The sequence below is a fragment of the Canis lupus genome, chromosome 11, assembly GCF_011100685.1.
Source record: "Canis lupus familiaris isolate Mischka breed German Shepherd chromosome 11, alternate assembly UU_Cfam_GSD_1.0, whole genome shotgun sequence".
NCBI lineage: Eukaryota > Metazoa > Chordata > Mammalia > Carnivora > Canidae > Canis > Canis lupus.
This window is the reverse complement of record NC_049232.1, coordinates 23,877,305-23,900,170: the sequence shown is the minus strand read 5'-3', so window position 1 is coordinate 23,900,170 and position 22,866 is coordinate 23,877,305. Positions and strand designations below refer to the sequence as shown.

At 37.2% G+C, this 22,866-nt stretch overlaps 2 protein-coding genes across 6 annotated transcripts in view; one reads left to right on the top strand and one right to left on the bottom strand.

Annotated features, from left to right (window-relative positions):
* Nucleotides 1–7,274: 7,274 nt before the first annotated feature.
* On the top strand, nucleotides 7,275–16,903 carry LECT2 (leukocyte cell derived chemotaxin 2). The gene is made up of 4 exons (XM_038551612.1): nucleotides 7,275–7,537; nucleotides 9,470–9,566; nucleotides 11,221–11,366; nucleotides 16,617–16,903. The coding sequence occupies exons 1-4, from the start codon at nucleotides 7,492–7,494 to the stop codon at nucleotides 16,781–16,783; spliced, it is 456 nt and encodes a 151-aa protein (XP_038407540.1). The 5' UTR covers nucleotides 7,275–7,491; the 3' UTR covers nucleotides 16,784–16,903.
* A 4,525-nt stretch (nucleotides 16,904–21,428) lies between these two features.
* The window catches only part of FBXL21P, a 28,560-nt gene continuing 27,122 nt past the window's right edge, over nucleotides 21,429–22,866 (bottom strand). For all 5 annotated transcript variants that reach the window (XM_038552234.1, XM_038552232.1, XM_038552233.1 and 2 more), the window contains one exon: nucleotides 21,429–22,581. In XM_038552234.1, coding sequence (XP_038408162.1) covers nucleotides 21,935–22,581 — 647 coding nt within the window. In that variant the 3' untranslated portion in view covers nucleotides 21,429–21,934. The remainder of the gene's footprint in view (nucleotides 22,582–22,866) is intronic.

The following is a 22,866-nucleotide window of genomic DNA, read 5'->3' as shown; positions in this document are numbered from 1 at the left end:
AAACTAAAAAACTTAAAAGATTTGACACATCATAACCAAACTACCAAAAGACAAAGGCAAAAACAGAACCTTAAAAAGCAATGAATGAGAAAATATTCATCACATACAAGGAATTCTCAATGAGCTTAACAGCTGAATTTTCATCAGAAATTGTGAAGGCCAAAGGCAATGAATGAGATGACACAGTACAGAAAAATAAAACAAAACAAAACTGAAAGTACTGAAAGAAAAACACCTGCCTGATAAGAATTCTACATCTGGCAAAATTATCCTTCAAATATGAAGAAGTTAAGCTATTTCCCAGCTAACAAAAGCTAAGAGAATTTGTTGCTAACACATCTGCTCTACAGGAAATGCTAAGAAAGTCCTTCAGGCTGAAATGCAAGGACACTGCATAATAACTTGAACCTGTACAAAAAAATAAAAAGCACCAGTAAAGGTAACTACATAGGTAAATAAAGCAATAATTATATATCTGGGTGTTGATGAGCATACAATATATACAGGTATAATGTGTATGAGAAAGCATAGGAGTGACAGAATGGAGCTATACAGGGGGAAACTTTTTATATATTGCTGTAATTCAGTTGGTATTAAACTGAACTATATTGTTAGAAGTTACATTATAATCACCAGGATACTCAGTAAGAAAATAACTGAAAAATAAATAGTAAAGGAAATGACTAGGAAATAAAAATTTTCTATACTAGAAAATACCTATTAAATCAAAAAGAAGGCAGTACTAGAGGAACAGAGGAATAGAAAAAGCCTATTTACAGACAATATGAGTGTGTATATTGAAATTCTAAGGAATCCATCAAAAAATGAATCTCTTAGAGCAAATAAACATATTTGGCAAGAAAGTAGGCTATCAGATATATATCTCATATATGTATATATAAGATACATATTTGTATATATATTTCTATGTGTATATAAATATATGTATATTATTTTCAATATATTAAATATATAATTTATATTTTGTGTATATATCCATATCCATATATATACAATATATATATATACAATACAAAAAGCAGTTGTATTTCTATATACCAGGAAGGAACAATGTGAACACACAATTAAGAAAGCAATTCCTCATTATAACAGCCTCAAAAACAATAAAATACTTAGTAACACATTTAACTACTGAAGTGCAAATGCATCCTTTGAAAACTATCAAAGTTACTGAAATAAATTTAATTAATTAATTAATTAATTAATTAAGAGGACTTAAATAAATGGAATGACATCTCATGTTCAAATCCTTGGGGAACTAACATCATTAAGATGGCAATAGATAGATCTAGAGATTCAATTCAATTCAATCTCTATCAGAATTTCAACTGCCTTTCTGCTTTTCTGGAACCTGATAAGCTAATTCTAAAATTCATATGAAAATGCAAGGGATCCAAAATAACCAAAACAATTCTGAAAAAGGACAAAAAGTTGGAATACTCACACATCCTGATTTCAAAATGTACTAGCTATCGTAATAAAGTCTGTCTGTGTGGTACTGATATGGGATAGACATATAAATTAATGAAACAGAATTGATAGTACAGAATTCCAACAGAGTGCCAAAAAAAATTAAATGATGGAAATCAGTGTTTTTAATAAATGGTGTTGGGAAAACGATATCTATGTACAAAAAGATAAATCTGGACCCCCTGCTTCACACCATATCCATCAATTAACTCAAAATGGATCAAAGTTCTAAATGCAAAATTCTAACACTCTTAAAATAAAACAAAGGCATAATTCTTCATGACTTTGGATCCAAAGATTTTTTTAGATATGACCCCTAAAACAGAAGCAGCCAAAGGCAGAAATACAGTAAACTTCATTAAAATAAGAAATTTCTATGCTTCAAAGAACACCATCAAGAAACTGCAAAGATGAGCAGCCTGGGTGGCTCAGCAGTTTAGCACCACCTTCGGCCTGGGGCATGATCCTGTAGACCCAGGATTGAGTCCCATGTCGGGCTTCTCCCTCTACCTGTGTCTCTACCTCTTTCTGTGTCTCTCATGAATAAATAAATAAAATCTTTTTTTTTTTAAGTGAAAAGACAACACACGTTAGGACAAAATATCTGCAAATCGAGTATCTGACAAAGATTAGTATCTAGAACATAAACTCTTGCAACTCAACAATAAAAGGATAAATAATTAAAAATTGGGCTAGACATTTCTGCAGTGAAGATATACAAATGGGCAAAATGCACATGCAAAAATGTTCAACCTCACTGATTACAAGAGAAATTCAAATCAAAACCACAGTGAGGTACCATTTCATGTCCTTTCAGATAGTTATAATTTAAAAGAAAAATAGTACCAAGTGTTGGTCAGGGTTTGGAGAAAATGGAACTTTTATGCATTGCTGGTGCAACTGTAAACTGATGTAGCTGCTTTGGAAAATAGTTTAACAGTTCCTCAAAAAAGTTAAACATACAATTCCAGTCCTAGAGACAGACCCAAGGGAACAGAAGACACATGTCCACACAAAAACTTTTAGCTGAATGTACATAATAGCAATATTTATAACAGCCAAAAGTGAGACCAGCCAAGTGTCCACCAACTACAGAATATATTATATTCATGAAATGGACTATCATCCAATCATAAAAAGGAATAAAGTACTGATACATGTTACAACATGGATATACCTTGAAAATATTATGCTAAGTGAAAGAAACTGGACAGAAAAGGTCACATATTGTATGGTTTCATTTATATGAAATGTCCAGAATAGGCTGATCCATAAAGAGGAGAAGATGAATAGGTGCCAGAAGCTGGAGATAGTAGGAATGAGGAGTGATTACTAATGTGTACAGTTTTTCATTTTGGGGTGATAAAAGTATTCTGGAATAAGATAGTGGTAATGACTACACAATTTTGTAAATATATTGAAACTACTGAACTACTTTAAAAGGATAAATTTTATAATATGTAAATTAAATATTAATTTTAAAAAGATTTCAAAAAAAAATAAAAAGATTTCATATGTTAGCAGATATAAAAAACATACACATTTACTACATACAGTATTTATTCCTCTTGCCTCATTCCCAAATCCTAAAAAAACACCTGATACCAAGTGTCACCACTTTTGTGTTACCTGGCCTACCTCCAGGTACTCCCAGTTGAAAAACATGGGCCCAGGATGCCAGAAAGGGAATCAATGAGACAGAGGTTCATGGCCCCATTTGGTGTCACCCAAAAGGGAAACATTTTCTAATCCATGTAATCAAGAGAAAAAAAAAAAAAAGATTTCACATGGTCAGAAAAGCCTTTAAAATTCTTTATCGCTTATTGCTTTCATTCTATATTCATTAAACCACTTTCTTAAAGGTTCTAATGTCAAGAAGGGAGCACATCCTATTGGTAGGGAGAAATCGCCTCCAGTGAAAATCATACCTACTTATCTATCTACCTACCTACCTACCTTTGGGTTCATTTATTTAACTTCTAGTAACTTGATGAACTTGAATCACTTGTCCCGCACCAGAGTCTGGGATACTAAGAAATAAGAGCCAAACAATGTATTAAGGTAAATCACCTAAATCAAGAATGACAAGTGGTTTTAATCCAGATGCTTATTTTAATAATTTGACAGGTGGGAAAGATTATGTGATGAGCAAGATCATGAGGGCATGTCTGAGTAGAGTTTGACAATCGTGCCTGATAGGTGGTGTTTGTCCACCTTGGACGCAGGCAGGAAAGTAATGTTAACTATACTGCATAGTTGCCACTCTGACATAGATGTTCCCTCAGGGGACTTGAGCCAGAAAACCTCCTGGCCACATCCCTCTAACCTTGAAGTACTATGTCTACATTTCATAAAGTTCTATACTACTGAAAGTGGAAAGCTCAATTTAAAATATATAAAATCTAATGCTACATTGTAAGGACCACAGCCTGTCCCCTCCATTACTCCATCAGTGAAAAAGTAAATGGCTTATTAGAAACTGCTTCTCTAAGTTCCTGTTTCCAAGGATAAGTCAACCACCCTATACATTAGGAAACTTAGGAAACATTCTCCACATTAAAGTTATTTTTGGAGCAGCCTGGGTGGCTTAGCAGTTTAGTGCTGCCTTCGGCCCAGGGCATGATCCTGGAGACCCGGGATCGAGTCCCACATCGGGCTCCCTGCATGGAGCCTGCTTCTCCCTCTGCCTGTGTCTCTGCCTCTGTGTCTCTCATGAATAAATAAATAAAATCTTTATAAATAAATAGTTATTTTTGAAATCAAGTCCCATCCCCTTGCTAATTTCACCTCCCCGCGCTGTGGTGACTGACTTCACATAATTACATTGTCACTGTTCTCTGTCTACATGGAGGATTTGTGGGGGATGGCAGGAGAGGGGAGAACAGAGTTGAAGAAGGTAGAACAGATTTAAATGTTCGCTCAGCACTCTTGAATCAGGTGGAAGACGCCAAATGGGGCCTCACCCTGAAGCTAAGGCTTCTACTAGCCAAAACATGTATTTAATGCCTCTTCATTCTAATCATGACTAGGACTGACTTTAGCAGAGCAGTTTTTGGACTTATTTCAGGTTTCTGAATGCATTTGTTTAATCAATCAGCAGCTTAACACAGCATGCTGTTTGTAGGTAGGTTTGTTCCAGTGAAACACAGTGTGTTTGGTCAGGTCACCCAGGCCAACAACCCTCTGCAAAGCACACTGGCCTCATCCCTTTCACAAAGGCCTCCAAACTGCAGATGGAATCAAAGATCAAAACTACTGAGAAACTGTATCCTCACCCTCTCACCCACTATTCCCATAGCTAAGGGAAACCAAAAAGGTTTCGTGTAAATCTTACCCAAATAGAAGTATTCAGACATACCCCAAATATCAACTTTTCCACAATTTAGTGTTCTACTAAAATCTGTAGTCTTCTCTTGCATTTAACTTTTAGTGCTATACTCAGCTGAAGAGAGCATTTAATAAGACAGGGATATTTTCCTGAACAAGAGAGGCAAGATAAAATTTAAAAGAGAAACACATATACTAAAAAATGCTAGTGGGAAATTTTCATACTCCTTTGGAATGTAATTTATGCCATAAAAATGTATTACTGGGGAGACTGGGTGGCTCAGTCGGTTAAGCACACGACTCTTGATTTCAGCTCAGGTCATGATCTTGGGTTTGTGGGATCAAGGCCCTTGTGGGACTCGGGGCTCAGCATGGTGTCCCTCCCCCTCCGCTCTTGCCCCAGCCCCCTCTCTCTCATAAATTAAATAAATAAATAAATAATAAATAAATATATAAATTTTAAAAAAGAATGTATTCCTTGCATAATCAGAAGAACAAATATAGCTACTTCTTAAGAATCATAGAAATTATTAACAAAAGGATAGAATTAGCCCTAAAGAAGAAAATCAAGTGCTTTCTTTGGCTAATTGGAGCAAAGTATAGGACTCAGAGGTTTTTATCAGAACCCATTTGTTTACCAACCCCTGGAATCCAGCCAGTCGTCTCACTGTGGCATTTCAGGGTGAGCTCACCACCGACCTCAAAGGAAGCAGGAAACAGTTACAGAGATACAGAGATACAGGGTGGAGACAAGAAGAAATATCAAGCCTTGCAAGTGCGTGAGCTTTCACATTATTTTATGTCAAACTTTTCTAACAGGAGAGGAGAACAATGTGTTGAAAGAGGAAAAAAGTAGGGGCACCTGGGGGCTCAGTGGTTGAGTGTCTGCCTTCCACTCAGGCCATGACCCCGGGGTCCTGGGATCGAGTCCTGCATTGTGCTCCCTGCAGGGAGACTGCTTCTGCCTCTGCCTGTGTCTCTGCCTCTCTCTGTGTGTCTCTCATGAATAAATAAAATCTTAAAAAAAAAAAAGGCAAGTAACTTGTAGTTATCTTGATATAGGAAGTAGTTTTTAGTATGCTTGCCCTCAAACTTGAATTACAGACAGTTTGAATTTCTCCCCTTACTCCTGGCCCCTCTACCTTTGGTGAAAGTGCTAATAAAAATAAAATGGGGAATGCCTGGGTGGCTCAGTGATTGAGTGTCTTCAGCTCAGAGCATGATTCCGGGGTCCTAGGACGGAGTTCCACATCGGACTCCCTGCATGGAGCCTGCTTCTCCCTCTCCTTGCATCTTTACCTCTCTCTGTCTCTCATGAACAAATAAATAAAATCTTTAAGAAAAAAAATCAAAAAGTAAAATGGCCTGGGCATGAGGCATGGGGGAGACACAAGAGGTCAACTTAATGCTCATAGTTGACCTTATCTTGCAAATGTTAAACACCCTTCAGTAACTGTAGCCCAACAAGTAACCATATTCCACATACATTTCCTTGTGAGGACGTACAGCTCAAAGAAGATAAAGGTCTCACTCAGAGTTGTCTATTAACAGGTCAGAGTTTCTAATCGAGAGACCTCTCACATGTGGCCATCACCTTACAGTCACTGAGAATACACAAGAAACAGTGAAGGTGCCTTCCGGCCCCAGGCTACCACTTCAAAATGGACATCAGGCAGCCTCTTGCAGCACGTATGTTCGGTTAGCTGGCTTATATTTGCTTTCACTCCCGTAATATTTCCATAAACACAATGGAGTTTCTTGTGCTCAATAATTCTGAGAGCTCTACTCATGAACTATCACTTGTGTCTCATCTGATTGGTCAGGGCAGGTCATATAGCTGAAGCACACACCAAAGGTTGGCAAAGCACCTCTGCCTCCACAGAGACCCGGGGAGGGTGTGGATGCAGGGAGAAAAGAACTGGAAGCACAATCAATCTCAGTCTCCCACGGCTCCCAACAAATTATTTAAATGGGGATGTTTCCACAGAAAATCCCAGGGCTTCATATAGCATTAAACATAACAAGAAGGAGGTGTTAACACATGTTCAAATATACAGAAAAACACATATATTAATATAATAGCTATGTATCTACCTCTGATAATTAACAAATTAATACTTTTACACGTTTGCTTCTCGTATTTTTTATGAATATGAATATTGAATCTTAAATTGAATATTGAATTTTAAATATTGAAATAATTTAATATTTAAATATTTTAAATATTAAATATTGAATTTCAAAATATGAATACTTTGGAGTTTAGCACTCTGTACGCCTCTCTATAATTCTATTTCCCTCTCTCTTCAAAGGTACCTACTATCCTAAAGTTAATTTGTGCATATTTTTATACTTTTCCTATGTACACAGCCATTCATGAAGCCACAGCCCAGAAGACAGTCACCCAGTCTTATCATTTTCTGTTAATATTTAGTCAGCATTTCCAATAAAATTACTTTCTCCTTCAGATCACTTTTACAAAAGTCCTACACGTGAACCCAATATTCAACTTTGACTTGCTTCATTCTCGTATTTTTTGTGTATCACTAAATTAAAGAAATGAGAGATGCAAGATCCTAAGGCTAAATAATTCAAACCTGGCTCTTTTTCAAAGAGTGAGGGGGCAATTCAAATTACCAGAGGAAGAAACATCCTAAAGAAAGCAAAAGCCAAATGTTTTCCACAGGAGTCTTTCTTTGTGCTGTCTTGATTTCGACTGGTAAGTCAAAAACAATTTTAAAATCTTGGCTAATTTTAAAAAGCAAATTTTAATAAAAGATTTAAAAGTTATTAATATCACAATCACAACAGATACTTATGTAGTTGATTATTGAAAGTGGGCTAGGAAGACTACATGGTCGGGGTTCTCCATGATTTCCACCTGAATGTTATGATTCTTTAGTGAGGGAAACATAAAAGTAGAATGGAGGACTTTAAGGGAAGTCTGTCAATTTAATTGGACAGGATTGGTCTAGGATTTAATTGGTCTAGGATTTAACTGAAACATAATTGGAAAATAAAGTTTGTGTCAGAATTTGATTTCGAGAATTCCTGATAACAGCAACTGGTATGGATTAGGACAAGGGGAGCACTCCCTTAAGAGTCGTAGCAGGAGAGGAAGATGCATACGTTAATAAATTGTCTAACATAAATAAATAAATAAATAAATAAATAAATAAATAAATAAATAAATAGTCTAACATTTGCCTCAATCCCCAGTGATAAATATTAGTACCAAAGTGATGGTATTATATTTCAATCAATATATTGTCTTGAAAGTATAAGACATTTGAAACCCATCTTCTTTTTTTGTCTTTTCACTTTCTTTTCTTTTTCTTTTTTTATTTTGTATATTTTTTATTGGAGTTCAATTTGCCAACATATAGCATAACACCCAGTGCTCATCCCATCAACTGCCCCCCTCAGTGCCCCTCACCCAGTCACCCTAATCCCCGGCCCACCTCCCCTTCCACCACCCCTTGTTCGTTTCCCAGAGTTACAAGTCTCTCATGTTCTGTCTCCCTCTCTGATATTTCCCACTCATTTTCTCTCCTTTCCCCTTTATTCCCTGTCACTATTTTTTAAATTCCCCAAATGAACGAGACCATATAATGTGAAACTCATCTTCTAAAAAAGTATATTTGGATGAGTACTGGGTATTATACTATATTGGCAAATCGAACTCCAATAAAAAATATACAAAAAAAAAAGAATATACTTAAGTGGCCATATTCTGTAGCTCCTCTCATAGCACTTATTAATGAATAGTAAAATATCTTTAAATAAAATCAATAATCAAATTAACTGGTCTTGTTTTTGCTTCTGTTTTGTTAGTGTATTTCAAAATAAAAGGATGAGTTTGTTAACTGCATCTCTCTGTGAATGTTAACATTGGAAATCCGGGAAATTTAATTCAATTAAGTATTTATCTACTGCTACCTACAGAGAAGATGTACCTAAAACAAGTATACACAAAATGCACTGAGCCAGCCCCTCCTCCATACTTTACTGCTATATAATTTTTCATATAATTATTTCTACTCCCTTCCTTCCTTTATCTTCTCTCTCTAGGCTAAATTGGATAGACATGTTCTTATTTCTAGGAATTTCTCGCTTCTATTTTTGCAAATATGAAAAAGATTTATTTTAGTGCTAAATACATTTTGCTAGTTCAGAATCTGTTTCTTCTTCAAACATTTTCTTGGATTTGATTAGCAGGACTAATAATAAAGGAACATTTCAAAGTTACTTTGGAATTTCTATAATTGTTTCTTTGAGCTATGCTGTTCATATTGGCTTAACTTAAACATAATGGTCCCAAGTAATAAGCAAAGAAAATCTGAAAAGCACAATGTATGCCATTTATTAGTCAATAATCTGAAACAAACTGTAGTGATGGAGATTAATGCTTATAAATAAACACTTTTGCAAATACTCTGTGTGTAATAAAACACATTTTTATGGCCAGGGGAAAAGCTAATTTTACATCTGAATCATGAGTTAAAGGAAAACCTGCCCATAACCCACAGAAAGTTAGAGAAAAACAATAGTGAAAACAGAACTTTTGAATCTACTGAGAGACATAAAAGGTAAACAGAGACTGGAAATAAATGAAGTGAGAAAATTTGCTTCTCATGTTTCTCTTTTTTAGCACTGGCTGGACCATGGGCTAATATCTGTGCTGGCAGGTCTTCCAATGAGATCAGGACATGTGACAGCCACGGTTGTGGCCAGTACACTGCCCAAAGGTACGGAGTTTCACAAAAACACCCATAAATTATTATGGTTCTTAACCTCTTTGCTTTCTGTCCTTGTCTCAAGCACTCATAATCATCTCCCTCTGACAGCAGGATTCAGAGATTAATGCAGCTGTACTAGTGTCTTTCTAGAGCAGCTTCCAAGGCCTCTGCTTCAAGTACGGGCTCTGAATTGGGAAAATAGCATGTAATAAAGGGGGGGGGGGTGTGTTTTCCGTCTCAATGGTATCCTGTTGGTTTTTCCAAGATAAAAATCAACATTACTATACCATTTTATAGACGAACTTGAACTGAGGTATCAAAAGGTTAAGGGACTTGCCAAACACAGCTGGAGGTGGTGATGGCTGCACTAAGATTTAGGTTTTTGGCTCCTCCTCCCATCATATTGTAGTGTTACCAACCCAGGATGTAGGAGTTCAACATCAGAGGCGGCCTCAACAGGCAATTTCTTTCAGACAATAAGGGATACATTCGTGAATTTTCAGTAATGTACAGCACCACCTTGGGGGTGCCACTCTCTGATGAAATAGCCATGTGTCCAATTGCATAATTGGCCTGCATCCTAATTATACTAGAATTCTCACTTAAACCGATACTACTTACAAAGCAATCTCAAATACCTGGAACAAGGTTGTGATAGGAAATATGGAAAAGTGGCCTCTGAATTCCCAGAATTCAGGCTCAATTAGTTCATACCTTAAAGTTTATGCCCTTGACTTATACAATAAGTTATTGGCTCTTCACTTGGAACCTGCTCAGTGTTGCTTTACACATAATTCTAACAATTATCATCAATCTAATTTTTCAGGCACTAGCCTATTAATTAGAAAGGAGAAGAGGCTGGTAAGAGCAAGCATAAAGACAACAGGGAGGGTTGTCAGAGACAAATCTCATAAGCTGGGATCATTTAATGTTTGTGTTCCATTCACTTTAATAACTCAGGACTTATTACTCATTGTATTAAAATATGATATAGTAAATTATTTTTTAAGAGATTTATTTATTTGAGAGAGAGAGAAAGACAGGGAGAGAGAGAAAGGGGAAGGACAGAGGGAGAGAGAATCCCAAGCAAACTCCATGCTGAGAGCAGAGCCCGACACAGGGCTCAATCCCACAACACTGAGATCATGACCTGAACCAAAACCAAGAGTTGGATACTTAATTGACTGAGCCACCCAGGTTCCCCAATCGTTTACTCTTGACAGGTTCTTAATCGTTTATAATGACTTCTGAATTACTGAGACAAAAATGAAAGTAATGTGATCCTTTTATGAGAAGATTCCCTGCTTATCCCAAGATAAGCTGTCTTGAAGGGATCAAGATTCATATATCTATAAAATATGCTTACATAGATTGTCTCATTTCCCCAAAATGCCATATGATAGTTACTAAGTTCTTAAAGCCTCTCTATATACCAAATACTATCTTAAATGTTTTAATCTTTACAATATGGTTATTACTACCTGCACGGAGGGAAGTTAAAATTGAGATAAAGAAGAGTAAGGAAACTCAGGACATCCCAACAAGTTCTAGTAGTTTCGTGGTTTGACATCCTAGTCTGGGAACAATGGTCCAACACCACATTTCTGAGAAATAAAGTTCCCAGGACAGTTCCTCAGTCTGTTCATTCCTATTTACATTCTAGAAATCACAGGCTTCACCAGGGTGTGGATGTCTTGTGTTCTGATGGATCTACTGTGTATGCACCTTTCACCGGAATGATTGTGGGCCAGGAGAAGCCTTATAAAAACAAAAATGCCATTAATAATGGTGTTCGGATATCTGGAAGAGGTAAGAGGTGTTGTACACACCTGGGACACATACTGGAAAATGTTTGATGCTTATTTATTTAATGCATTTGCCGTACACCAAAGTTTCATACTTCCTCTACAATGATAGCATCTAGGCTAGAAAGGACATAGGATACCAAACTAAAACAGCTAATGGGTTTTCAAAGATGTTCCACCTCTTCCTCTGAAATCATCTGCTTGATGCACACTCTCTACCTAACCCCACAACTGACTGAAGGACTTTATTCTTGTGGCCCATGCGGTTTTGCCTAACAGTCTAAAAACAAAATCACTGTCAACAGTATTTACTATAATAAATAGATACTTTCATTTACCAAAATCCCACAGTTCAGGATGTTAGCATTTCTGCAAAAGGTAACTGGAAAAATATTTTCAAAGGCCTGTATGTTCTAGGTAAAGCTGGGTCATCTAGTACTCCAGGTGTTGGGCTTGTTGTTTATTGTTTTTTATTTTTATTTTTTCTTAATCCATTGAGGTAAAATATTCACACAGGCAAGTGTACAAAGCATAAGAATACAGCTCTTAAACTTTCACAAAGTGAATACACTTGTGTAACGAGCCCCCGAATCAAGAAAAAAAACATTCAACAGCATCCCAGAGACCCTCCTGTACTACCTATACTCATTCTTCCCAGCAACAATAATCACCATCCCACCATACACTAGTTTCACTTGACTTGGGAAATGACATAAACAGAATTAAACAGTATGCAGTCTTTTTGTGGGGCTTCTCTCTGCATAATGTTTACAAGATTTGCTTTGCATGCAGTTTTGGTCTCAATGATGTAGGCTGTTCCTTTGTACACATACATCTTCATTTCTGTAATCATCTTTCCCTAGATGGACATCTCAGTCGCATCCGGGCCTAGGCAATGATGAAAATACTATGAACTTTCCCTGCACATGTTTGTAATGAACATAAATGTGCATTCCTGTGGGAGTGGTCCCGGAGGACACTCCCCTCACCCCAGCTGTGAGAAACACTTTGTGAAGGACCTCGCATCCTCAAAGAGCTCTATGGTTGGTGGCTGTTCTCTGGAGGCCCAAAATGACAAGGGAAACTGCTGCCACCGGACAGCGTCCACTTAGTAGGCAAGGCCAAGGTTGGCATGGTTACCCAACAGGCAGCAGAGCTGAAGTGGTAATCAGAACCATCTGAAGCACAGAGATCTGGGGCATTGTCTAGTTAATCACAGTGACCTGAGAGCTGAACAAATGGGCAGCCCACTAAAGCCTTATTTGTATAAACAGGAACACTGATGAACAAAATTGTGACTTCAATCATCACAAGAGTGGGTCACAAAACCTCCCCCGGCCTCCCAGACTTGAGCCAGTTCACAATCCCAGAGCTCCTTGAAAGAAAACGGGACTGAGTCCCTTTGAGGAAGGGCTCTGTCACATGGCCAAAAATTTCTACCATAAACCTTACTTCCAGCTATCCTCAAAGGGACCTGCAGCCATTTAGCTAGATGGCTGTACATTGGGGAAGACAAAATAATTGGGCTTCTCAGAGGTTACTGGACACCCAGTCAAAAATGACACTAATTCTAGACACCCAAAAGTCCGCTGTGGTCAACCAGTTGGACTACAGGCTTCTAGGGTCCAGTGATCAACGTAGCTTTTCATCAGGGTCCATCTGACAGTGATCCCAGTGTGTCCACAAATCCACTCTGCAGCAATTTTCCCAGTTCGGGAATGCTGTAGGAGTGGGAGCGCTGGGTCACTTGGTGTATGTTCCCCTTCAACTTTAGCAGCCACCGCCAGTTTCCCAGAGTAGTACTTCCAATTACATGCCTACCAGGAGTAGATGAAAGTTCCAGTTGCTCCAGTCACAGTACTTGGTGCTATCTATCTACCTTTATCATGTCAACCATTTTGATAAGTACATAGTCGTATCTCATTGTCTTACATTTGCATTTCCCTGATGGCTAATACAACTGAGTACCTTTTCATATTTATTGATAACATGGATATTATCTGCTGTGAGGTGCCATTCAAGTATTTTGCCCTGTATTTTCTTTTTCTTATTATATATTTTTTATATATTGTACATATGAGTCCTCTGTTAGATCTGTGTGTTGTAAATATCTTCTCCCACTTCATGGGCTACCTTTTACTTTCTGTATGCTTTCTTTTAATAAAAAAAAATTCTTTTTAGTGCAGTCCAATTTAATATTTTCCTTTACTGTTAACACATTTTTTCCTTAAGATCCATTGTTCACCCTAATGTCATAAAAATACTGTTCTCATCTGTAAAATTTGTTGTTTCATCTTTCATATTTAGGTTTATGATCCCTTTGGGATTGGTAAGGAATGAGATAGGGATCAAGATCTTTTTTCTCATATTGGTAACTAACTGATTCAGTACCATTACCTCCCCTACTGTATTGCAGCATAGTATCTTTTGCCATAAATCATGGTCAGAATATACATACATCTGTTTCTGGTCTTTCTGTTTCATTGGTCAGTGTGTCAATCTTGCAAAAATATGCTGTAGCTTTAAAATACATCTTGATATCTGCTAGTATAAATCTTTCAACTTTTGTCCTTCTTTCAGACTGCCTTGAGAATTCTTGTTCATATGCATTTCCAGATACATAATAGAATCAGTTTATCGATTTCCACCAAAAATTCTGTTGGGACTTTGGTTGGTTTTGTACTGGTTATATAGATCAAATCAAGATCAAGAAGAACTGATATCAGGGACACTTGGCTGGCTCAGCGATTGAGCGTCTGCCTTCAGCCCAGGGCGTGATCTTGGGGTCCTGGGATCGAGTCCCACATCGGGCTTCCTGCATGGAGCCTGCTTCTCCTTCCGCCTATGTCTCTGCCTCTGTCTCTCATGAATAAATAAATAAAATCTTTAAAAAAAAGGGACTGATATATTAAAAGTAATGAGTCTTCCAATGAATAAACATGTTATATCCTGCATTTATTTTGGTCTTCCTGCACTGTTATATTAGTAGGTGTTATACTGGTTTCAGTGTTGAGGCTATGCACATGTTGTGTTTAACATATACATTAGACATACTGTATTTTTTTAAGTTAGTAGCTTTATTTTTTAATTTATTTTTATTTATTTATGATAGAGAGAGAGAGAGAGAGGCAGAGACACAGGCAGAGGGAGAAGCAGGCTCCATGCCGGGAACCCGACGCGGGACTCGATCCCGGGTCTCCAGGATCGCGCCCTAGGCCAAAGGCAGGCGCGAAACCGCTGAGCCACCCAGGGATCCCAGAAATACTGTATTGATTTTGTTTAGAAAAAAAATTTTTTTTGGTTTAGATTTTTAGTATAGGACTGCCCAATAGGAATAAAAGCCACATATGTAATTTAGAATTTTCTAGTAGTTATACTAAGAACATTTTAAAAAACAGGGAAAATTAATTTTAATAATGTATTTTATCGGGCAGCCCGGTAGCTCAGCGGTTTGGCGCAGCCTGCAGCCCAGGGCGTGATCCTGGAGACCCATGATCGAGTCCCACGTCAGGCTCTCTGCGTGGAGCCAGTTTCTCCCTCTGCCTGTATCTCTGCCTCTCTCTCTCTCTCTCTGTGTCTCTGTGTCTCTATGAATAAATAAATAAAATCTTTAAAAATGTATTTTATCTATTATTATTTCAAAATGCAACATAAAATTACTAATATTTTACTTTTTTGGTACTATCTTCAAAATCCAGCATGTATCATATACTTAAAGTAAGTCTAATTCAGATTAGCTACATTTGGGGGATGCCTGGGTGGCTCAGCAGTTGCCTTTGGCTCAAGGCATTATCCTGGATTCCCGGGATCGAGTCCCACATAGGCCTCCCTGCAGGGAGCCTGCTTCTCCCTCTGCCTCTCTCTCATGAATAAATAAATAAAATCATTTAAAAGAAAAAAGATTACCTACATTTCAAGTGCTGACATGTGACTGGTGGCTACCATGGTGGACAGTGCAATTCTAAGGCGTTTCATATATTTTCTGTCCACGTGACCTGTTTTCACTGATGTCTGTTAAAATCTTCTATTACTAGTGAGTTTCTATTTCTCCCTGTATCTCAGGTAGTCTTTATATACATGGTTTCTGTGTTATTTGGTGCATGGATGGTTACAACTGCTGTATCTTCCTTGTATTTAGCAGGATACATTGCCCTCCTTTGTCTTGTTTCAGTGATTTTTGGCCTCAGTTCTACTCTCTGATAACAGATTCATAACCCTTGCTTCCCTTATTTCCATTTGCTTGACAAATCTTGGTCCAGCCCTTAATTTTTCACCTTTTTAAAAAAAGATTTTATTTATTTGAGAGAGTGACGGAGCACACAAACAGGGGAGGAGCAGAGGGAGAGGGAGAAGCAGATTCTTTGCTGAGCAGGGAGCCCAACGCAGGGCTTGGTCCCAGGACCCTGAGATCATGACCTGAGCTAAATAAATCAGATGCTTAACTGACTGGGCCACCTGGGTGTCCCTTGCATTGTTTTACTGAATATGGCATAGAATTGGTTTTTGCTTTTCAAGCCAGTAGGAATTTTTTTTTAAACAGATGATTTAAGGGCAGCCCCAGTGGTGCAGCGGTTTAGCGCTGCCTGCAGCCCGGGGCGTGATCCTGGGGACCCGGGATCGAGCCCCACGTCAGGCTCCCTGCATGGTACCTGCTTCTCCTTCTGCCTGTGTCTCTGCCTCTTTCTCTCTAGCTGTGTCTCTATGAATAAATAAAGTATTTTAAAAATTTTTTAAAAAAATAAACAGATGATTTAAGATTTATAGATATGCCTCATGTATGTGGTCCCAACATTGTCATAAATATAGTACTAAATTAACTCTACTTCTCTATTTGGTGGGTTTTTGTTTTTACTTTTTTTCCCTTCTAGTGTTAGTAAGATTTGCATTCGTGTGCCAATTATGACCATTTCTCTTTGTCTTTAAAGTCTAATTATTTTATTAGAATAGGTCTTGGCATTGAAATTATTCTGAGAACAAAATATGTTAATAGTGTCAATTTTCTCAGCAACCTGGTGTTTTTCTGCTGTTTCTCAATGCCTTCATTAAATGTTCATTTGAATCTATTCTCCCTTGGGCACCTTGCAGTTTTAGTCTTCATTTCTGATATGATTTTTCATCTTCCTCTATTCCCTTACTGAGTTCAATCAGGTCTCAGTTCTTTTTGTCTTCTCTTCCATTTCTGTTATTTTTTTGAATTTCTGATTCAAGGCTACTGAAACCCAGAAAATAACTAATTTAATTTCCTTTCTTTTAGGTTTCTGTATTAAAATGTTCTACATTAAGCCTGTTAAATATAAAGGTTCTATCAAGAAGGGAGAAAAACTGGGAACTCTATTGCCCTTGCAGAAAGTCTATCCTGGCATACAGTCCCACATACACATTGAGAACTGTGACTTGAGCGATCCTACTATGTACCTCTAAGTAGAAGACAAACGACCAGATGTTTCAAGTTAAAAATCATCTTCTTAAAAATCTGGATGCATATCCTACCTTCAATAAATTTACGTCCAAATAAAAACATGATGAATGCAAGAAAGAAAATAGAATTTTTATTTCAACTCATTGTCACTTGGATGTTTGATTGTCAACTAATTTCTGAGGGTTCTCTGATTTTTCTGTCATTTATGGGATCTGACAGGTTTTACTTCTTTGCTTTTTAAAGTTTCTCAGTCCTCAATACATAGGATAAAAAAATAGGAACTCCAGCCTCTCTGGACTGCATTTTTGACACTTCTAAAACTAGCTACCTTTCTGCCTGAAAATAAGAAAAAGCTTGAAGCTGTTTTCCTGGTACAAGAATATAGTGTTGTTCCATGCTAGACACATATACATACTTTATAAATATGAAGTGAAAAAACGAGTTAAACGTTGAGTACAGGTAAGGAAGAGTTTCAGCAACATCCTCAGGTTTGTCAAACTGGTCAAACGGTGAGTTGTTTGCATGGATAAGAGAATTTGCTGGTCTTCACATCCATACTATATGAGCAGAACATTTTCTAAATTATAAATGATGACAGTTCAAGAAGATACATCAGTAGTCTCCATTTCAGTAAGACTGCATTACAGGAAGTACTAGGATCAGAAAGAGGATCTGTCTTAAACTGAAGTATCTCATGAAACCAAGTATCTCATGGAAACTCAGACTCATCTAGCCAAATGCACACCACAGCCACTTATGTCTACACATCATTTTAAATCTAGATTATTCTTTCCTAGTTACATTGACAACAGGTAATACGGGGAAGTAAGACCATACAAATTGTTCAAAGGCAGAAATAACTGGCTCCCTAGGTTTTAGTTAGAAATGAGTAAGTTGAATGTATCATTCTGGAAACTTACCATGAGTTTCTGCTTAAATCCTTTTGGAATGTAGAAAACTCTAGAGAAAGATTCTATTCTTAGTACAGATATGCTAGAGGAAAATATAATTAACTGAGCTTTATTATTAGAGAAGTAGCTGCATTTGTACGCTAGGACAGATGTATAAGAATGTTCATGATATCGCTCTTTGTCATGGCAAACCCTAGAACAACTCAAATGCTCGAGAGTTGATATGAACAAATGAAATGTGATTTAGTCACAGAATGGAATAGTATACAGTGGTTATAATAAATGAGCCTCAGCTAAACATAATAAAATGGATAAGTCATAGCAATATAATTTTGAGTAAAACAAAAAAAGCCTAAAGATTATATACAGTATGATTCTTTTTATAAAGTCAAAACAATTAAAACCAAAATGTAATTTTTATGAACACACAGATATGTGATAAATGTATAGGAAAAGGAAATCAAGCAAGTAATAAATAAGGGAAGCCACACAGAAAAATTTATTTTCAAGTCAATGTTATCACTTCACAGCTAGGAGGTGATTTCATGAGTATTTATGATATATATGATATATGTTATAGTCGTAACAAGACTTGCAGGTGGGTGGTCAGGAAGAAGAAAGAGTTAATGATAACCTCAGTTCAGGGTCTTTACAACACAACTGGTATATTCTCATAACCAATTATATATTATTCTCTACCATATCATAACATCTCATGTAAGGCTAGCAAATTAAAACTTAATTTTTAGTGTTTTTTTTTTAAACTATAACCAATACTGTCTGGTTTGATCATCTACCTTATTGCCAAATAGCTTTCTGTTGTTTCCAGAATTCAATTTGCTTTCTATGACAAAGGCTATGCTCCCATTGAGAACACAAAATAGGAAACAGTACAGAGACTTTGAAGACAATTTTTTTTTACATCTTTGTCAACACTTGATATTTTCTATTTCTTTTATAAATTTATTTTTTATTGGTGTTCAATTCGTCAACATATAGAATAACACCCAGTGCTCATCCCGTCAAGTGCCCACCTCAGTGCCCGTCACCCCCACTCCCGGCCCACCTCCCCTTCCACCACCCCTAGTTCGTTTCCCAGAGTTAGGAGTCTTTCATGTTCTGTGAAGACAATTTTGAAAGGAGCTCTAAAATGTCTGAACAATAATCAACCTTCTTAAGTGATTGTTTTAAAAACCAGACTTGTTACCTGGAACAGAGAACTTCCCCAAGGTAGAGCAAGAACGTTGCCTTCTGCTTTAGGACCCCATAAGCACTTTCATATCTGTTGAATGGAAATACAAACTTCAGACTAATGGGACTGCTTTTAGAAAGAGCCAAAATGCAGCGCCCTCTGGTGCATTTCTCCAGAGGGCTTTTTAAAAATTTTAATTTCCTTTTCTTTTTCTTTTTATTTATTTTTTTAAAAGATTTTAATTATTATTATTTATTTTTTATTCATTCATTCATTCATTGAGACACACACACAGAGAGAGAGAGAGAGAGAGAGAGAGAGAGAGAGAGAGAGAGAGAGAGAGAGAGAGAGAGAGAGATTGGCAGAGACACAGGCAGAGGGAGAAGCCGGCTCCATGCAGGGAGCCCAATGTGGGACTCAGTCCCGGGTCTCCAGGATCACACCCCGGCCTGCAGGCGGCGCTAAACCACTGCGCCGCCGGGGCTGCCCTCCTTTTCTTTTTAGATTTGAGGGTCAAAATGTTCAGCTTAAAGTGCTGTTAAGGTTCGAATGACAGAGAGGTGACAGTACTAACCTATTTTTCATTAGAAAGTGACTGCAAAATATAAAGACTGTATCAGGTATTAGGTTTGATGACTGTAAATCATGCAAACAAAATTAAGTTTTATTTATAAAATGTTTTGAGTTTTCCACAGAAAAGCAATTTAATGTAAGAACAAGTGGCCATTTTAATCTAGCATCCTTTCATCTTAAGTAAAAAGTACTTTTCAGAGACTTCCAAAGTAAATGGAGACATTTTCATTTGATAAAGCATCAAAAATACTATGTATTTTCATGTCTTGATTTTGGCTATCCTCAAAATGTTTGCTATTCAATTTATAAACCCAGGAAGTTAGGCCAACTGGGGTCATGTAACTGAGCTGATCAATTTTACTGCATTTTCCTTTGAGTTATTGTAGTGCTTCATTCACTAGGTCCCACAACTAAAGGCCAACATTTAGAGCAGCAAATTGTCCTTCGATGTTCAGGAGGCCACTGGTACTTATTATCGCTCTGTGCTAGCAGGTAACAGGGAGAAACTCCACCTGATATCTTCTTCAGTTCTTCTCTGTTTTGCTCTTTAGTGAGACCATTACTGGTATCCCAGCGCCTAAACATTCAGATATATATACTTCCACCCTACTCCTCCACTATACATCATGTTACAGTAATACCCAGTGAGACTGGAGGTTCACCTCTTCAGTATCTCCACCATCGCTCTGACCTCCAACCAGCTGGACTCTCCATCTCGGTTATCCCATTTCCTTTATGTTTGTTGTGTTATCCTGCCCAGACCTTGAGTACCCTTATTATGTTGCTTCCATATTCTCCTGAAATCTTCAGGTATAAATGACATGATATGCAATAGTAACAACTGTCTCTAAGAAACTGATTTTTTAACCAGTACATCAGTTCCACTCACATTTATTGAGGGTATACTAATATGCCACACACTGGTCTGAGAGTCTCAAACACAAAGGAGAAGAAGGGAAGATGTGCGTTCTTACAGAGCTCACCATGAGGATGGATGTGGTACAGTGCTTGCATAAGTACATTCTCTGAAAAAGGGATATAAAATATGCTCTTTTTAAAAATTACCACTTATAAACCACAAGGTATTCTTTCTTTAACAGGTGAGAATATTCAAAGTTTTTTCCTGATTAAAAAATGTTCAAAACTGAAAATAATAAACTTTATTTTTTAGCATAATTGCTTTCTTAGAAAGAAAATTAAGATATTGAGGAAAAATGTTAAAGGAACAATTCTGGGAATGAGAGTACCTAAATAAAACTTATTGAGTGTCTACTATTTGCTAAATATGCTAGATGCTGGGGATACAACAGTGAGCAAAACCTGACAGTGATCTTGCACTGATTAAGCTCACCATTCAGTGGAATTAGCAGAGAATAATCATATAAGTAAACGGCAAATTATGATAGTGTTAAGTGCTACAAGTAAGTGGGAGTCACAGAGTGCTGAGAGTCAGAGGCTTCCATGAGGAAATGATAGCTAAAGGAAAGATCTGACGGTGCAAAGACAGCAATCAAAGTAGAAATAAGATATCATCATATACTCTGAGTAGAGGGCACACGGCAGTCTTTAAGGAACTACAAGTGAATGGAGCAGAAAGCCAAGGGGAAGCTAGGGGAGTAATGATGGCAAAAAAAGCAGGGAGACGTCAGACCACGGAGGGTTCCATAGGTCATTTTGAGGATATAGCTTCACCCTAAAGGTAATCCATAAGTACTAAAGAGTTTTAGCTGTGTTACTAATTAAATTGTAAGATCACTCCTGCAAAGGATCTGTAGGATGGTTCCAGATACAGAGTAGTAGGTCAGTACATGCGGATTCCCTCCCCAAAACACTCGGCAAAATTTACTTTTTTCAAATCTCAGTAGCATATTAATCAATTAACAATTTCAGTATCTTTATAAAATGATCAGTATTAATTTTAACCTAGTGTTCATTTTCCCCCAAGGTAATGTAATAAAGTAGAATTCAAAGTGTATTAGAAATTGTTTATTGAGTTATAATATGGTCTTATATTGTGCTAAAAATTAAGTACAAGTAAGTCAGCCCCTGGGTCTGATTTTAATACTACATATCTTGTAAAATATATGAATAGCAAGATGAAAGAGGAGCAGTTAAAGCAGTATAAAGCTATAAATGTCATATTTAGGGATCCAAAGCTCAATATTATAAATTTATTTAGCAAGCTAAAATATGCCTTCAATGAAGGCTGAAGGACTCATCTACAAATCATGTATAGTTTTTAGCCTATCAACTACCTATTCCCCAATATAGGGTCCACACCCTGTTTATAGAAATTTCTGGCTTTTTAAATCTCTTACATTTTCTCATATGTTTCTGCTGCAATTGATGAAGATAGTTTGCAAATGATACCTTACCCTAAAATATTTCAGCAATGTATCTTAAAATGTATATTTGCATAGAAAGAAAGAAGCTAATCTTTAACAATTTAAAAAAAATTAAGAAACTTTAGTAGCCAATTACCAGACAGGCAGAACATCAGGGAACCATATTCTTCCCAGGTATTTGGACACTTCTGTGTGAATTTTATCAAGGCTATACTCATCATCAGGGATCAAAACCTCTTCCATTACAGAGAGCTGCGTTAGTCTTTTCCCACACAGTCTTACAAATTCAATGAATGCACTGCAGCTGACTTCACACTCACTGAGGCCCAAGGCTGTTAAATTTTTACAGTGTTCAGCAATACAAATAAGTTGAGTATCGAGAGTCTGAAGACCATTATTAGCACATACCACTAACTCAACTAGTCGTGGACAGTTAAGACCTATCCGTCCTAGAACCGCTTTGCTCACTGAACGACCAAAATAAAGGTGAGTAACAGGGGTCTCTTCTTTGAAGAATGCCTCAAATTCTTCTTCGTATAAAAAGAAATACATAACAACATTAACACCAGGGGAGTGTTTAATAAGCGCATCCCAACTTTGTTTTTTAATAGAATGAAATTCAATTTGTCCAGGATTTTCACTCACAACATCAATTCGAAGATGCTCTAGGTTAACATGAGTTTCACTCGAAAGTGCTAGGAGAAGTTCATCACTGAGAATGTAATAATTCAATGCCAGTTCTCTAAGGCCTTGACAACGATCAGCTACACAAAGGATTCCTGTGGGAAATGGGGAAAAATCCTTAAGAACAAAGAATCACCCTGATACTAATATAACATTTTGTAAATTTAGATCTGACACTAGTTATTCATTATTTGCTGAAATAGACATCAAACTTGGTCAGTTAAGCAGCTGACTCTTGATTTCAACTGAGGCATTGATCTCATGGTCCTGGGATGGAACCAAGGTTGGGCTCTGTGCACAGCAGGGAGTCTGCTTCAGGATTCTGTCTCCCTCTGCCCCTTCCCCCCACTCACTAGCTCTCTTTGGCACGTTCTCTTTCT

Bases quoted from the DNA above. Each gene is read 5' to 3' on its own strand.
- LECT2 (XM_038551612.1), top strand. From the start codon at position 7,492: ATGTTTTCCACAGGAGTCTTTCTTTGTGCTGTCTTGATTTCGACTG. The intron at 9,567-11,220 runs GTACGGAGTTTC...TTTACATTCTAG, and splicing joins GGCCAGTACACTGCCCAAAG to AAATCACAGGCTTCACCAGG. The intron at 11,367-16,616 runs GTAAGAGGTGTT...CCTTTCTTTTAG, and splicing joins TGTTCGGATATCTGGAAGAG to GTTTCTGTATTAAAATGTTC.